The sequence below is a fragment of the Poeciliopsis prolifica genome, unplaced genomic scaffold (assembly GCF_027474105.1).
Source record: "Poeciliopsis prolifica strain line A6 unplaced genomic scaffold, Auburn_PproV2 SCAFFOLD022, whole genome shotgun sequence".
NCBI lineage: Eukaryota > Metazoa > Chordata > Actinopteri > Cyprinodontiformes > Poeciliidae > Poeciliopsis > Poeciliopsis prolifica.
Window position 1 is genome coordinate 993380 of NW_026562397.1, and position 18909 is coordinate 1012288.

Here is an 18909-nt window from a genome sequence, read left to right on the forward strand (position 1 = left end):
CAAACACAGTAGCAACAATTAAACCCAATGGCTGAGAAAGCAAAGAATGATGATGTTTCACTGACCGAATCAAAGCTCAAGCTTCAACTTGAAATGCTGTGGCAAGATGTCGAGAAAAATTTGCATCACTTAATTACTATAGATAAATAACTTTAGCAAAGCTCCAATAAGAAGAGGTAAAACTGAATTCACAACCATGGGAAAACTAACGTGGTTAAGAAGATGGTTATGTTTTCTGGAGCCCACAATCAACATGCACACACACACACGCACGCACACCCCCGCGCACACACACATTCAGCTCATCTGCATGCACATAGGTGTGGGGGAACAATTTACAGCTCAGCCAGCAGGAAAGTTGAAGGAACACCCCCCTCTCCCCTGTGTGTGGCGGGGAAGGGGCTGATATGGAGGGAAAAGAGGGGGTAGTTGAGGTAAGCCACAAGTGCTGCTGGTAACGCCAGTGAGGCTTTTTGTAACCTTGCCAAGGCTGAGGTGGTATTGAGTCAGACAGTGAGATAACATATGTTTGACATCCTGGGTGGAGAACAGAGCAGAATGTGCAGAGGAGGCAGACATGATGGGGGAATTAAAAGAAGCTTAGGATACTCACTCCAAGTCATGAATAGAGCAGAACTCCCCATGCGAGTATCTGTCTTGATTAACTAATAACAGTTTAATATGTTGTGTTGCTGTACATCTGAGCAACATGATGTACATTGTCTTAATTTAGACCAGGCTGCCTAAGTTAAGACAATGTGGTGAGTCTTAATTTAGCTTTTCAAAACTGATAACATTATCTTTAAGTCGAACACAAGTTCCCAAAAAGTTCAACAGGACAAGGCTGTGTGTTTTTTGTTTGTTTGTTTTTGGTTTGTTTTAATCATCTTGCTTTTGTGAAACACTTTGTGATCTATGTCTATGAAAGTTGCTACAAAAATAAAGTTTTACTTAAGGTCATAAAAGGACATTTAAATTTAGGGCTGTTTCCAAAGCGACATAAGTGTAGATGTGTTTTTCTGCAGGTCTTTGATTCAAACAATAAAAATAATTTATTATTTAGCATTTAGCTCTTTTAAACAAGTACTCCATATTATTTTTTCTTTAGTATATGCATTGAAACAGCTTGTGCTTAGAATGTGCATCGCAGGTTTAATAACAGTCAGAAAATCCCACTGAAAGTTTTTTCTGCAACTTTTAAAGAAAGTTGGAATTCCATTTTCAGTTTTACTCTATTGATGACTTAGCACGTGTAAATCTGAAGCTGCTGGCATCATGAAACCAACAATGACTGCAACACAACTCCCCGCTTCATACATATTCTCCAAAGCGCCAATTGTGACTCGCTTGATTTCTAACATTAAGGGAAAAAAACTGTGAATCAACAATCAATGCTCAGTTTCACTACAGTTTTCCGCATCTGGCACAGATGAACAGGAAGTTCATCTTTACATGCATTTTTATGAAATAAGTTTGTGGTCATTTAGTTCCAGAGAAAAACAAGATATTTTCAAACATAAATATCAGTACTTTTTTAAGAATAGTGACAAGTAGAAATACAAACTGTGTAAGACAAATCTAAAGTTAAGCAATTAAAAGTCAAAGAAGTGAGAAGTGGCTTAAATAAAACAAATAAGCATTACTATGATGAATCATTTTCAAAAAAGCAAAGAAAAATTATCAAGTTGACTGGTCAAAACAAGGTTGCCTAACAAAGGGAAATTATTGATTTATGGTGTAGCTGCTTCGTTCTTAAGAGATCCAGCTCACTTGGATTCAAAGAAAGAGCATGAGCATAAACGCAACACTAAGTGCTTTCAAAAAATTTGACAAACACCACCATATCTCCAGAGAAGCAGTGGACACGCAGTGGCAGAATGGCTTATCCAAAACAGATCCCAGAACATCACAGGGCCTTTTGTTTACCACTTTTATGGACCAAACAGACCAAATAACGTTATGAAGAAGAGGCCCCTGCATTCAGAAACGATTAATAACTATTGAGCATGTTTGGTTTCCTGTTGCCCAGACGCTGATAGGGAAGGCAGGCAGACAACGAGGAGACACATTAAAGCCTCTCGGTAAGGTCAGTTTACTCCAGTCAATGACTTAAGTGGACAGCGATGGCCTTGTAATAGTCTGGTCTTTCTTTCACAGCCTCCTTAAGCAGAGCATGAAGGTACAGCAAACAGGATAAAAGAGTAATGCTGTAAACAGAATCACTGTGAGGTCTCAGATGATGTTTCAGAAAAGCTGGACTTGAGTGCAGCACTATACCAAGTCTTGGTGCCATGTAAGATGCCCGTTTTCTTCTCTTACACCAAAGGGCCACGGTATTAAAACATGTTTTTAGAAAAAACATGGTTATTGGCAGTTATGCCAATAACCAACAAGGAAAAGTAAGAAACAACTAATTTTTGAAATCTGGGTGTTCTAGTCTAAAATGCAATAAAACCCATTAGTGAGTGACAATGCTGGCCCTTGCATAGCCTTCTGGAATGAAGTCAACATTAGAGTTCTAAATTGTGTTCGGGATCAGTGATTTGTGTGACTTTAGACAGTATCACACCAGTGTTTAATTTATTTTCCTTTATTTTGATTATTTTCAGGAGAAACTCCATTATGGTTGATTAGCAAGATATTTAGGGAATATTTCAAAAAATATTTCAACCTTTCAACATTTGATCTGTCCTGAATAAAAAATATAAAGAAATTACAAAAAATAAAAAAATCAATCTACTAATAATCTAAAGCCCATATACAGTAGATCGGCAGCCCTCCAAAACTAAAATAATCTGAAACATACTCATACACCATTTGGGAATCACAAGAATTAATTATGTTTTTCTGACAAAAAAGATTACACTCACAGTCTTTATGATCTAATTCAGCTGAACTTTAAGGCCAAAAATGTTTTATTTTTTTTGTGTGTGTGTTTTTTTAAGTAACCAGGGCAGCTGAGGTGTATTCTGTCTGACATTAATCATTTATCCAATTCAAATTAATAAGCCACATTGATTAATTAAGATAAAACATTTGAATTAATACAAAGAAAACTTTCCTCTAAAATCAGTATCAGCCAACAATACTGTATCAGTACTTAATTGAAAAAAAGTTTGTAATTGAAACTGGAAATTGTCATCAATTACAAATGTAAGAGAGAACATTTTGCACAAAAAGAATTAATGTAGAGGACATAATTTACTCATGAAACATTCAAACTATAAGAATCCTTACTTGTAACGAAGAACTTCTTGGTGAAGGTGCAGCTGTCAAAGGCTGCAATTTTCTCTTGAAGGCTCACCACAAGAATACTACCAAAAGAAAGAAAGATGATGCTCTGGAAAATGTTAAGAGAGAAAACTATTTTTAGGAGACTTACTGTTTGTTGCAGTGGAGCTCATAGATCGGTGTCTTGAACTGAATGGATTTAACCATTTCGCCTGTCCGTAAAGAATACAAGTCAGCACAACAATAAGGTGGGCTGGTCCTGAAAACACAGAGACACATGATAAGCTTATACAGCAAATATCATTTTAATATTTACCATCTGAAAATTGTTAAGGACCAATCTTTAGTTGACAAAGTTGGGTCATGAAGTGAAGGAATATTAATTTGTAGTTGTGCCATAATATTCAGATGAATTAGAAATAGCACAATGGCTGTTTGATTTGAATATATATATATATTTTTTTTTGCTTAATTGGCTCATTATTCCAGTTTGTACAATTCAAGGAGAGATTCCAAGGTAACATATTTCTATCAAATGGTTTTTACAAATCATATTATTAAAGTATAAGTTGTCGTGGGTGGTGATGCTGTGAGCAGGAAGGATGTCCGGTATGCGTTATTCTTGTAACAAATCTGAAGAGGCTCCTGACTGGTGCTTTGGATGCCATGACAAAGTAGCAGTTTACTATCCAGGCAGCAGAGACAATATTTCACAGTAACATGTACTGAACGATATCAGCACTTACATCTATTTGCTTTCATTTTATTTTTATTTTATTTTATGTTTGTCATTTCTCTATCTGTGACGTTGTGATTGTTCTGAAGCACATTGGTCTTCAGCACCACTGAAGACCACGCATATTTATGGTATTTATAGCATAAACATGCTATATTTATTCTATAAATATAGCATATTTATAGAGTTCATCTATAAATATGCTATATAGATGAACTCTGACTTGACTTTTGCTGCTCCACTTTGAATGTCTGTCTGCCCGTCTGCTTCAGAGAGACAATGGGAATATGTAAAGCAAAAAAAAAACTGCTGCGGTACCTTTATTAACAGTCTGAACTGCAGTAGCTCTAATCACAACCCTATGCAATTCTAAAACACTGCAGAAAATCAACACAACTTCTTCTCTTGTTTGCAGATTGGATGAAATGTATCTTAAGAAATACCATATATATAATATATATATATATAATATATATATATATATATATAATATATATATATATATATATATATATATATAAGCTTTACATAGAATAGTACTTCTTCACAGATCAGTATGTTTTGGATAAATGTACACTAGGATTATACACTCACAGACAGAATGAAGCTTACATTTGAAGGATAAAATATGCTCAATACAGTATTTGTTTCCACCACATCCCGCTGCTCTAATCCTTAGGAGAAATTCAAAGTGAGAGTGAGACATGAGGCCCAAAAGGAAAGGAAATGCTTTGACATAAAACACATTTAGGAAAAGTCTTTCAATCATCACGGCTAAGAAATGAGTTGCATGAGCAAGCTTCTCCACCAGCAGGCAGTGGCTGCTGGCAAAGAACAAATGTGGACATAAATCTTAATCAAGAAAGACCCCACCACCACAGTTAGCCCAGATCCCCAGTGCCCCTTCCCTTCCTTTGTGAGAAAAGCTTCCACTGGTATTCTGTCCTCTGTCACCCTTGGTGAGGCCTGTGGTGCCGCGCTGGCTGAGAACAACCGAATGAAGAAAAAAGATGCTTTTGTTTTTAAACCTTGAATCAGAGTGCTTTCTTTCAACAATCCATTTATTCTGCTTATACATACTGAGTGGACTCTTTAATAGTCTCAGCAGGGACACTTCTTGGACATTTGGAAGCCAATGATCAAATCTTAAAAATAACAAAAAAGATCAAAGCACACTAAAGTGTTCCAGCAATCACTGAGATTGGACATTCTGCATCTTTTATGGGGAATTTATAATCAAAATCTGTGCACGACATCAGAAAAAACAGCTGCTGCGTTGTAGCTGTGAGCCATAGAAGTAAGAAGAAGAGTTGTCCAAGGACAGGATTCAAATGTGGGATGTTCACATGAAAGGTGCTCATGTGAACATGAGTGCCTCATGTTCACAACTTTAAACATGTTGGTTTTGTTTAAAGCAAAATTTGCTGCTCAGCACACGAGTCTGGCTCTCTTCACTCAGCTTTCACTCGCGTTTGCAACTCTGGATTGTTGAATGCATGCTTTTAACTAAATAACCCTCCTCCACTACTGCATTGTGCTATATTAACACATTGTAGCGTTAGATTAAACATATGCGTGAACATGGTAACAGCCCTAATCTACATGGATCCTCATGTCATGACAGAAAAGACACAAAATCCCACTTTTTGCCAAAATTTGGGCTTTTAATTGCTGGGGTCTGAAACTGGTAATCAGTTGAGAACAGCCTATTTCAATCTAACAGTTGTTTGCAATGAATGCTTCATCATTCTTCTTTTGGGTCTGACTCCCATTTGTTCTTTTTGCATTTTAAAGCTGTAATTAGAACCTTCTTCAGATCTAAGTGCCTAATGTGAATTCTTGCCATTTTTAAACTGGTGCTGCAAAGAGTTCTCAGATCCTGAAACCTTTGAGTGTCTGCTGGAGTCAGTGTAAGGACAGCATAAAACTGTGATTCTTTCAAATGTGTTTTTGGAGATGACACTAAAAAACTCAATGTCACTACAAATAAACACTCCTTATTACAGTCCAATTAAAAGTTCAGATAAATTAGACGAGACAAATGTCTCCACTGGTAAAGCTAATATGCTTACATCAAAATTGATGAAAAGTAGTGTGTGCAAAGGCGATGTTTAAAGCTGCTGGCTGAACAGCAATGAAGAATTTGGATCTATAAAAAAAATCTAAACAAAGAAATCTAATACTATTCCCAAACTGCATCATTACAGTGCATTCATCAGTGTGAGGTTGTTATACTGGAAAGAAAAAATTAATAATTTGCTTCGTTCTGCAGGAATATTTTGTCAACAAAAAAAAGACGAGATGCCACTGAAAGATGACTCAAACAATCCCTGAATCAATTCTTCCTTTTTAATGGTTGACATCTTCGTCAACATTTCAAAGGTCCTGACTTACACTTACCCCTACCAGTCAAGACTAAAAGCATTAAGATTAATACTGAATTTCTTCCCAACAATAATTTACTTTCAGGTGGCTGCAACATCGATTTCAGCATTATCAGAGTCCAATCTATCCAATTCAAAGCTATATGCTGAAAAATGGTCCTTTTGGGTTGATTCAAAGGGACAGTGATAACCCACTGTTATAGAATCAAAATGGCACAGAGTTCAATTGTTTTGTTTTAGCAGTATTTTAACAAATGGCTCAGTTCTAATGGAGGCAGTGCGGGGTCAGATATAATATGATTTCCTGATGCTGGGACATTGGGGCGTTGGTTGAAAGCAAGGCTAAATCACAATTATCATTATGGATCATGGCGGGATGTCAGTCCTTGCACATGTTAAGGTGACGCCGAGCACCATTGCCCAGCTCAGTAACAGGCCTATTATGATGGCCCTATTAGATCAATGTGTCAATTACTATTACTCAAACTGGCTCTTGGGTTTGAAAGCATTCAAAATGCAGTGCATGGCAGAGAGAAACCTAGACCCATTTACTACATTTGACAGCAAATAAAAACACTTCAGGAACTAAAGATCAAACTGCAGGCCTCCAAGACACAGAATACACAAAAACATGTTCAAGTTGCAAAGAAAGAACCCTATTTATTTAATAAGCTGCCTTTCGTATTCATACTTCTGGTGAATATCTGTAAGGGGAGATTATTGCCAATGACTTTGATTCAAAAAGTGCTCCTTCCATTTACTTTCTTTCAGTTTCAATTGCATCATTATTTAGATTTAGTCATTTTATGTACTAGAATTAGATCTAGCACATAAAAGAAAACAGAGTCTGCCATATCATAAACTACAAGTGAAAGACAGTAAGTGAAGTTTTCAAATGTGAGGACAAAGTTGCTCAGTGAAGAATATGTAGTGAAGTTGCCTGAATGTAAAAAATCCCTCATATTTGAGCTCCACTTAATAAAAAAACAAAGACAAATGTAAGAGAATGGTAGAAAACATTCTATGGAAGTCTCACAAATGTCCCAGGATTTCAATCTAATTTTTCAAATCCTGCCGATTTGCAGATTTTTCCAAAGAGCATATAAAAAATGTTTAAAAGATAATGCAACTTAGGAATATGAAATACCAAGGCGTAATGCTGCTTTTTACTCTAGTGGCCAGCATTTGCAAAGCAGCCAATCCATGAGTGCCATTCACTTTTCTTGTCACTGACTAGCTGTACCCCCATGAGAAGACATAAGGAAGACCTCTATATGTTTCCACAGTGCATCCTAATGCATACTAAACTATATTTTATGTTTGACCTATCTAAAATTGGCAGTTTTGAGCATTTTTAGAGGGGTTATTCAGAGATTTCAAATTCTTAGGAGGTTGTGCTTCCTAATCCCTGTGAATTCCAAGACTCCACTGAATTAATAATATAATTCAGGTTCATTATCAAACATGTCATGTAATGTTGGCCCTGCAAGTAATATATTTCCTACAAGTAACACATTTAAAATGTTTCATGTAGGGACACCTAAACTTAATGGAAACAGGTTAGTTTGAATGCAACTATTTTCTCCCTAAAGTTTGTTCCACAAACAATCCAAAATGGAATCATTTTCATGAATAGCAAGATTTTTTTTTTCAATTTTTGGATTAAAATGCATATGATTGCAGCACTGAATACATCTCAATAATAATTCAATGAAATGATAATGAAAATTTGAAATGGCAAAAATGATGTATTCACTGCTAAGTTCTTAATAAGGGCAATTCAGGACTACTAAGCCAATTTATAGTCATCTTATTATCAATCTACTCTTTTTATTTCCACCTTGAAATGAATGGAGTGATTTTTTTTATTTGTTTTTACATCAGTGCTGATCTTATTCCATGAGGCTAAGGCAATCTGAACACATTTTTATACAAACATTACCTAAACCAAGTGCTTGAAACCACAAGACTCCATGTGGATATGGAAATAAGGAAATGGAAGCCCTAGAAAGGAATTAAAAACTAGGCAAGTAATTTCATTTACAGGGAAAGGATGTTACCACATTTCCTACTGGTGCAAAGTTTTACAAGGTCCCTAAATACATGTGGCGATTACATGATGTGGAAACGTTATACTAACACAAGTTCACTTTTGGATCTTGTTGCTGGGTTTACAGAGAGACAGAACTCCAACACTCCACGATTTCTGAGGAATGATATTTCCCTTAAATTATGCATTAAACCTATATGAGCCAGAACACTGACAATGTTGTATTGATATTTATTTAACAAGCACTAAAAATTCCACAGAGTTTTGGCAAAGTAGAAAATTCTATGAATAAAGGATGCCTGACAGTTTGGCAAATAGAAAAACTAACATTTGAAACCAAAGAAATTCTATATAGAAAAGATAGGCTGTTCCAACTGGAGACCTAATATCACTGACAGAAGGCATAACTTTGGCCTTTTTCATCAGCTTAATCTACCAAGCTAACAATTAAAAATAAAAGAAATTCAATCAACATAGGATTTTTCTGTAAACAACAACATCCTCAGGAGTTTATGGTTTCCAGGCACATTACCCAACAATGACCAAGGATTATCACATTTTAGAGGATGCCATAACAAATATAGGATTAAATAAAACATGTTCACATGAAATTGATAGAACTGTCAGGACCTATGGATAATGGAATCTCAAACATAAAACATTTTGCATCAATGTTTACTTAATAAATGTAACTTTTCCAAATAAAAATGTGAAAAAAATGTGACATGCTGCTCCTCCCGTTCACTACCAGCTGCATTGTGTATTTGCTAAGCAGGCAGAGAAGGAACATATGAATGTTAATCTGAGGTTTTGGTTTGTCAAAATAAAACATCTTTAATACTTTGATTATTTATTTGGCTTTGACCAAAAACCAAACGCATCACGCAGAACTCCACTGTTAAAAACTCGGCAGTGGCAGCATCCTTCTGTGGGGATGTTTTAGTTAAGAGTCAGAATGATGGGGAAATTATCATTATTATTGGAATGGTTTAAATTAAACATACTTTAAAGGTCTAATGAAAGTCCAAAACAAAATCTAATTGAGAAAACTTGAAAATTATGATTCACAACCACAATTTGGTTGTGGAGACATTGGCTGCAACCAATGTGAGCTCTTTGTGAACAAAAAATAGGCAAAACCCAAAGAACCCAAAACAACTGAAACTGCAGTTGCAACAAAACGTTTTAACTCAGGGAGGCTGAATATAAATGTGTGTAACTATTTCAGACATGTTTCAGCAAAAATATAATTCCAAAGAAATAACCATCAATTTTCTCATTTTTTGACAAAATGTGAAAAAGTCAAAGAAGTACGAATGCCTTGTCAAGTAACCGCACAAGGTTACTTGTCAAGACAAGACACAGTAACCACATAACATTTTTATAAACACCTCAAAACCCTATCTTCTGTGAGTCATTTCCATAACAACTTGTAAAGAAACAACAAGGTTCTTTCTTTACCCACTCATTCTGAAGTCCTACTTTCATTTCATCTGAAACTCTTCTGATTCAACACAGCAGACTGCCGAGGGCCCGGGGGCCACAGTTATTGTGGCATGCTACAGGCACTACCTTAATTACGAAGGTAAAAAGTTCAACCACAGCAATGGAGGCTGCCAAAGACAAATATCCTTTGTTTTTGACCTTCATGACCCTTTACTTACAGTAGCCTGTGAAACAGATATAAATGCCAAAGAATTTGAGTGAAACATGTTACTCATTACACAAATGATGGCCAAAAAGAAAGCAACACTAGCACCATGATGTCAAAGTAACTAGTGTAGAAGTTTCAAAAACAAGAACATAAAAATGTATGTAATCACAGTTCTTAAACTGAGCCGATTCATTTTTTGACAGCAGCCAGGTGGATATTAATATTCATTACAAAAACCACAGCTTGCATTAGATCCAATTTTAGCCATCTTAGCGAAGTCTGCCAGTTTTCTGTCAAACCTAAGTGAAACCACATGACACAGAAACATATGCTCCCAGAGAAGTCCTTTCTCTTGCAAAAGTTCTATTTACAAGTGTAAAAATGTCAGTTTTTCTGGTGCATAACGACATTCTGTGGTTGTACAGTCAACCCTTGAATTTGTTTAAGTTCTTTCCAAATAATATTTCTTTCCAGGATATTAAACAAAGCTATTCTAAAAGCAATTTCATTTAACTGTGCACCATGACTGTACTCACGAAAGTGAATCTTTAACACCGTCGTCCTCTTTAGTTAATGTATTTTAGCACAGTATTTATCCTGACAGCAAGAGGCCAATGACGGACGTGGAGCACAGGAAAAGTCTTCTTCCTGATTACAGCCAGCTTTAATGACGCTCATCCAACAAACTCTCAAGTCGGCCATTTCCCTCACAGGATTACGACTCATTAGAGGAACATTGAATCTACCAAAAACTGTCAACTAAATCACTATCTAATTTAATTCAAAATCAGTTAAAAACACCTTATTTATCCCATGTGGAAATTAAACTCATATCATCCAAGAATCTTCAAAAAGGATCTTCAGTGACGGTCAGCCTTGGGACCAATCTGTAGAGGCTTCTGACTGAAGTCACTGTTGGACTGTCATGAATTTCATCCCATGCTAACAGCTCAATATCCAGTCAGTAGAGATGATTTTCCACAGTAAGATGTTCTGGATGACATCATCCATTGTTGGCAATTCTTCTAATCCTCCTCCTTTGTTTTTGATGCTGCTCTTTAAATCTCTGTTTGTCCATTTGGTTGGAAATCAGGTAGAGATACGTTGGCTTTGGAGACCGGATCCTTGCCCATTGTGATTAATGGAAGAAATGATTTGAATATCCTTTTACTTTCTTAGCTTTTTGGTTCTACTCTGCATTCATGAGGCCTCTACTTCAATTCCTCTGGGTTTTGGGGGTCACAGTTCAGAAATTATTCAAGTTTTAGATGCTAATCGGTTGCTGTTGGCTTTAAAAAACAAAACACCTTGTTACCACAGTTACACAGCACAATAACTGCTCAAACAGAAAAAGTAAATATTGACAAGCCATCATCCTCCTATCACTTCCTGTAGTCTTCTGCGTCCTTTTTGCCAGTAGTAATATCCGGCTGTAGATTATGTGACTCGTGTGATGTAAAAAGTGTTTCGATATGTCTGAAAAAACGCTTTATCCTCAGGCAAAAACATTTTACTGAAAAATATGTTTTTTGAAATTGATGTATTTCAATCAAGATTATTTATTTCCGGAATTTCAATTTGTAAAATTTTATTGTTAATGGAAATGCAGCTTTTGACACAAGCAGCTCATGTGTAATTTTTTGGTCGAGGCAAATAAATAAATAAATCAGCTCACATCAAGGTATTCAAAATGCATTTAATATTTTGACGAAGTACTGAAACATAGTACCAAAAAATACACTCCATGTCATATCCCGTAATTGTTTTAAATTAGTAAACTTTTAACATTTAAAGTATGTTTATAGAAATGCTTGCTAACAAACTAAAGTTTGAAAATTGAACAAACTTTGTAAATATGAATCAATCAATAAATGAATAGAGACAGACATTGCAGTATTTTTGAATCCCTCTGCTGTGTATTCATGTGACTTTATGTTTTAAACTAATAAATATGATGTTATTTTCTTTTTTGCTTGTGAAGAGGGACTAAGAATGACATCTAATAACCATTAAACCACACATTAAAATTGATTTAGTGATGTTTGAGAGTAAGGAACAATAATATTCAGCCTCAATGCATTGTAAGGGATAACATGATTTTCAGATAGTTAAAGTTCTTAGAGAGAAATTAAGTCCCTAGAAAAGAAAAAGTATGTGGCCAAACCGTAGCTGAAAATGCCTTTTGCACGGCTAAGAAAACTTTAAAAATAAAACATTAATACAATAAAATATTAACTAATTTGACCAGAGGGGCTTGGTTTAGGGCATGAGGTTTGGGGTAATGATTTGAAAAGTCATTACAAATCATTCAGTTTGTCAGGTGTGTTTATACGCACCACTTCCAGCACTACCGAGTTTAATCTGACTTCCTATTTGAAGGGGGAAAACTGGTGAGGCAGAACACATTTTCGACAGACATAAAACAGACATGCAAGTCAAAATAAACCACTCCAGAGTGAAACTGGAGACCTGCAACCCTGCCTGTGCACTGAACAAGTGTGTGTTTTTGAATGTTCGGGGCATTGGAACACTGATGGTTTAAAAAGGACCTAAAATGATCTGAGACTAATGTTTTCAGAGGAAAACAAAGCTATGTTCAAAAACCGAAGCCAAACTCTGAAGACCAACTCCTCTGGATCCATTAAGTGACAGGGTTGACATTCTTTCTGAATACCAGTCATCCAAAGAACTAAAATGATCATCAATACTACTTTAAACATCTAAACATAATCCCAATATGAATATAATACAGTATAAATAGTAAGGATACTTTGCCTTAGCTGATGATAGATACAAACCAAGACTTGTGTGTGGGGTCACAACATGACAGTCAGAAACAACACATCCTCATGGTGGATAGAAAACATCACTTAGCTAAATCTCCTTAATCTGGTGGCTCATTTCGTTCAAATGCATGATGATTTCTGCTTAATACATTTTAGAAGAATTGTACATGTAGTAAACACAGCAAAACCTGTCATGAAAATGAACTGAATGACAAGGGTTAATGCTACAGCAAGCTTTTTGCCATCAAAAGTGTTTAAGGAGGGTAAGTGGAATTTGATGCTTGCAACAATTAAATTATGATCCAGAGTTTTTATGATAATGTTCCAGTTAGATTTCAATATAAATGTTCAGGAAGTAAAATCCCAGCCTCTTGACATTTGCTGCATGTCTTCCTCCTCTCCCATTGTCCTCTTTACGCTAATCTACTGTGGAAAAAGGAAATAAAAGCCACTAGATTAAACAAATACTTAAAAATTAAATATCTTAGAAAATGAATGTGGAGTCAAGTTTTACACCCTTTTTCCAGCCCTTTCTGTGAGGGGCCACAATCACACAAATACATGGCTGTCTTTATTAGTGAGAATGGAGGTAGGTGTGAAGTTTGTGTGTGCAAATGCAAACATAGCAGAAAAAGCTGGCATTACATCGTAACATGTTGAAATTCCATATCAATTCTTACAATTCATACAAGACACTGAAAGTCATGAAAGCTGCAGTATCTAACTTTCACACAGAATATGTGTGAAAGTGGCTATTAAAACATATTCACATTTGTTAAAACCGTCACCATGTTATAATCTCCTCCACTGCCTCCCTGAGCTACTATTGCCATCTGAAGAAATGCACAAATCCCAACCAAAACCAAGCAATCAGAGCCAAGAGAAGGATCTTGGCGATGTCACTCAATCTCATGCTTTTGCTGCTCAATGTGTTAATGGGAGAAAAACAATTTACCATTACAGGAAAACCGTTTATCCATATTTATTAAAATAGCACAGCCATTTTAGGTGGCTGTGCTAACTTAGTGGCTGTGCTAACTAGACTGAGCAATGAGATTTGCTGACAGGGAAAAGCTGTAGCTGAGAGCAAAGGGAGAGATTCAGAGTTGCCATGTGTAGCAACAGACAACCAAATGAAACAGAGCTGAAAATAATTCTATTCAACCCCATACCTCAATATGCACCAAAAAGATCTAGTTACATCAGGAAAGAGAAAATATCGGTTTGCCATTTAAAATAATGGAAAATTCTGCTACGTAGACATGAGAAAACTATTCATAATACAAGCATCATCACTGAAAATCAGCCAAAAACACTGCAGAAGGGCAGTGTGTATCAATTAGTGAGTTTGTCTGATGCATGTGGATCCAGCCTTTCACTGCAAAACCACCTAGACAAGCCCCAAGCTTCCTTTTACAGGATAAAAAAAGGAAAGGAGCTATAACAACAAATAAATTCTTCACCTGACAAAAGTCATTGAATTCAGATAGCTACATGAGCATGAGTGAGAACAAAATATTGTTTTCCTTCTATTTAGTGGAAGAAAAAAAGTTGTTAATCAAAAGAAAAAGTTACTCATTAACACAAACCAAATTTTGTTACAAATGGGGTTTGGAGACTTCTTCCTAGTGTCAAAAAATCCTGAAAGAAGAATGAATTTACTTTGAGTCATAGGGAAGACAACAGTCAACAGTGGCTGCAAAACTTCCCGGTCATCAGGAGTTTCCCTAAAAGTAAAAAAAAATACAATTAAAAACTATGATGCATAGAGTACGTTGTAATGGTACAGTGCAGAGGAAAGAAAAACTAAGACTTCTTAGAGCTGACTGGTCCAGGAAAATGAATGTATGAATGTGTAGCTACTGCAGTTGAAAAAGCAATCCAGAGAATCCAGATTGTTAAAAAGAATGTTGTTGCGTGAAAAGAGAGCCATGTCCTCTACACGGTTGGAAATGCTGCAAAGTAGGGAGATGGAATCTGAAATTTCCAAAGACCAGAAAACAAAGCTTGGTTCTTCATAGCTGACTTTTCACCTGATAAGAGTGTGTTTTAAAAAACAAAAATAGAGCCAATATAGCCAAATTTAAGCTTGACTGGAAGAACAATACCTGGCCTGGTACACTGCATCTTGTCCAGTAGTATGAGCAGTCATAGCCAATAAACACTGCACCTGCATTGATTACTAAATCCAAAGGTACTGTTGCCATTGTTACAAAAGGACCCATACATAACTTTACTATCAGGCAAAATCACTGCAACTATACATTGTTTGGACTTATGCACAATCCTTTCCATTGATAAAATTATGTTGAGTGTGCCTGGCTGCAAATCCACAAGTGCAGGCCTTCAGCACATGCTTTTTTCCCCTCTCTCTCGTTTTCCTTTAATTTGCAAATCTTGTAATCTAAGCCTCGAGCTGACTGAACCAACTTCGAAACCAGCACAGCAACAGCGGCCAAGACTCCAATCTGTTTTCCATTTAAGTGTCAGGATGGCGTCCTTTTTGGTGGTTAACAAAAGCTGTTATTTCGAAATGATTATATAGAAAAAAAATTGTGTGAGGACTGTAGTAAGTTTATGAACAGGCTGTACGGAAAGTACTCCGCCGCACCCGGAAGCCTTTTTCCTTCTTGCGTCTTACCAGAGTGTTATTTACCAAGCACTTCTCCAGGAGGAAGAACCGGACGATGTCATCCACCCAGAGGTCAGGGTTTCTGCTTTTCAACGTACTGCATGTTTTCAGCATTAGTGGCAAGCAACGCCTGGGTGATTCGCCAAACCGTCAAAGTGCAACATGTCTCAATGTCAGTGAGGACATAGGGAAAGCAGAAGCAATGGCGACAGCGTCAGAAAGACAGAAGAAGCAGATTCTGGAAAACATCAAGAAGGTGGTCTCCGTCAAGACTCAGCTGAAGACAGACTTCCTTATTTCATTTCCTGGAGATTATATATTAAGCTCAATTTAGTGTTGCACTGCAGCAGTAAGTCAAAGAAGAGGTCAGGGGAAGTTATTGACTGATTCTATATAAAAAGTGAGTTTAGGAAGCAATGACATTTAGTAAAATTCACTTATTTCACAAAACCAAGACATTATATTCACAGTTGTAAAAGAGCTATGAACTGAGAACTTACATCAGCCCCAGGTACCATTCAAATTCCAACCATAGTGCCACAAAAAAGTCAATGAGTCACATTTGCTATTCCACATCACTCCCTCATTTTTACTTGTTTGCATGTTAAGTGTTCAATCTAAAAGCTCTCACCAATGCTATTAGCGACTGTCAAACCAGGTCGCCGAGCGGCTGAATAGGGGAATCTTTGTTGACGCGCCAGCTGATCAAAAACGCAATCCAAGTTGCATTTAAGTTGATTTATTTTGTCAATATCCAAAACTTCACAGTGTCCACACAGCATAAAACGGATCCGTAGAAAAAACAGTGAATAAAGACAAAATGTGCTAAATTGATGCGGTCAGCAAAAAGTAAACCTTCCCCCATCACCCACTCACTAAGATCACCCAGGTGAGCAACAGCTGATCTATAATCACTGACAACATCACGTGATCCCCACTACGCCTGTCCACAACAAATGCTAATACAGTTTTCATTTGTTGCATCTTAAAACACCACAAAAAATAAAATTCTTGTTCATCTCAAAAAATTTTCTATTTCTTTCCAGTCATCTCAGAAAGTGAAACTCATATTATACAGAACCACCACATGGAGTGACGTATGTCACCCCTTTGTTTTGTTGTAAATTTGATAATTATGGTTTACGGAGAACCAAAACCCATATTTCAACGTCTCAGAAAATTTAAACACCGTAAAAAATATCATTAATGAAACCTCATTGTATCGTACCCTATTTAGCTACTTTACTCAAAACACCTGCAAAGATTTTCTGAGCCGTTCAAAGGTCTCACAATCTGGGTCCGTAGACTTACATAATCGTGGGGAAGACTGCTGACTGGACAGATATCCAGAGCTCAGTCATCATCATCTAGAAATAAAGGTCTCTGTGAACCATGGTCCAACCCAGAAGAAGTTGGGCATTTTGTTTCAAATCACCTTTTTGTCTCAGGGCTCATCACCATGTGAATATGTCTATGAATGGCTTTGGCATTTTGGCTGTACAATTAGAAGCCGTTGTATCATTTACCATCAACTCAGCTTTACAAATCCACTCACTATGAACTTCACTGTCATCATTTATGAAGCAACGATGAGGGCAAAATGGAAATGTTTGCGAAAAATTACAATATACAATATTTTTATCATTTCTTATATTAGATAAAACTCATTAACCACAGATTTGCAGTTTTTAAAGTGAGCTTTAATATACAAAGCATTAAGAATACAGAGATTAGTGAAGAAATGCTGCCAGCTCTATGATGATTTATCAACTCACCCTGAAGAGCCTGCGCTCTTGCAGACCCCCAGCAATGGCCTCTTCTCAGCAAAGCCGTCTGCTTTCAGAGGACCTAGAGAAGAAGAGGAATCTTTGAATAAGACAGGCAGAAGTATTGTCTTATTTAAAAACAATCCTGCCTTTGAATAAGACATGTTCAACATTTGAGACCTCTGATGCCTCCCACTCTCAAAACTTTGGAAACCATGTTGGGTAAATGGAACCTTTCCATCGTTTTTAAGAAAAGGCGAGGGGGCAGGGGGTAAAGAACCATACTCTTGTTTATTTTGCGGTTTGGATTACAGCATGTTACAACCACAGCGGCTATTTAAGAAAAAGAAAGGCAAAACATGTTGCATTAAGTGAAGAGATCTGCCTTAATTGTCTCATATTTGAAGTTGGGCTGGGGATCAGGAAATCAGGGTGCTCAGATTGGAGAAGATGTCCCCTTCTCTTTCAGAAGGCTGTAATTTGAGGCTCAACAGTAATCAGCTTGAGTTTCTGTGGTATGGCGTGAGAGCATAAGCGGCGGCCCCATCAGTCCCCAACACTCCCCAAAGGGTCCTTTCTCCTTTCATGTTTGTCATCAGGCATTTTTCTCAGTCATAATCCTGAACTCTAACATAAATATTGCTTCTCTGAGACTTAGCAAAATGTCAGTTACTAAAATAAGGCATCTCAGTAAAATCAAAACATCTGACAAATAGAGAGGGATGTGAACTTTCAAGGAAATTATTTGTACGAGTATTTTGAAGAAGCAAAAACTGACATCAGTTCCAATTCATTTTTAAAACATAGTATGGGTAGTTTTGGTATGTCCTTTGTGGATGTTGCATATCAGTCAAAAAGGGCTCCAATAAAATGTCCGTTAGAAGCACTGGGAGCACTGGTTCTACCATCTAGAGAGAAAGTGAATATGAGTTCTGTTTTGGAAGCGCATACTTCCCTGTATACACTCAGAAAGGGAGACCTTGCTTATTAGATTCAACACCTATTTTCGGGGCTTGTTAAGTCCACCCACACACAGAGTTTCAATCCAGACAATTGGCCTTTTAATGGCCTACCACAGTGCAACACTGTTTGCACTCTAGCAGATTACAATCGGTATCCTACCCAGTGGCACAATTCATATTTATTTTCTGCTGAGAGAATTACTCCCCTCATGTGTCAGGCTATCTGCTGCTTCTTATTACTGAGCTTTGCTTTCATCCACTTCCAGAACTCTTCAAATGCTACCATTGTGTGTTGGTGAAATTTGCCAAAAGACCGGAACAGGGACGGGGAACAAAAAGCTGTTTTTCTCACAGAACATGAAATGCAAGAAACCAGCTTTTACATCACCGCCCAACACCTGCAGAGATTAAATTTGAACCTTGTGTCTGAGGAGCGTCACATCTTTCAAACAACTGAATCATGCGTATCCTGACTTTAGAAATAAGAACAGTGGTGTTTATTCTGCATTTCCAATTTCAATGTAAAGACAAAAGAATCTTTGACATATTTGCCACGGGGGGAAGAGGGGCGGACTTTCCATCCATCCCTCCTGTTTTATAGGTTACTCTTTTGCTTCAAAATAGTATTTGTAGAGAAAATTAGAACCAGTCAGGTAGTCCAAGAAGAATAACTCAGTGGTTCAAATAGGGCAGGCCATTCTAACAAAT

General features: G+C 36.8%; 1 protein-coding gene across 4 annotated transcripts in view; it reads right to left on the reverse strand.

Moving 5' to 3' along the window:
* Positions 1 to 18909, reverse strand: part of bcas3 (BCAS3 microtubule associated cell migration factor) — a 304415-nt gene that overhangs the window by 270668 nt on the left and 14838 nt on the right. For all 4 annotated transcript variants that reach the window (XM_055045602.1, XM_055045603.1, XM_055045601.1 and 1 more), the window contains exons 7-9: positions 17249 to 17321; positions 3383 to 3490; positions 3238 to 3314 (exon numbers count right to left, since the gene is read on the reverse strand). In XM_055045602.1, coding sequence (XP_054901577.1) covers positions 3238 to 3314; positions 3383 to 3490; positions 17249 to 17321 — 258 coding nt within the window. The remainder of the gene's footprint in view (positions 1 to 3237; positions 3315 to 3382; positions 3491 to 17248; positions 17322 to 18909) is intronic.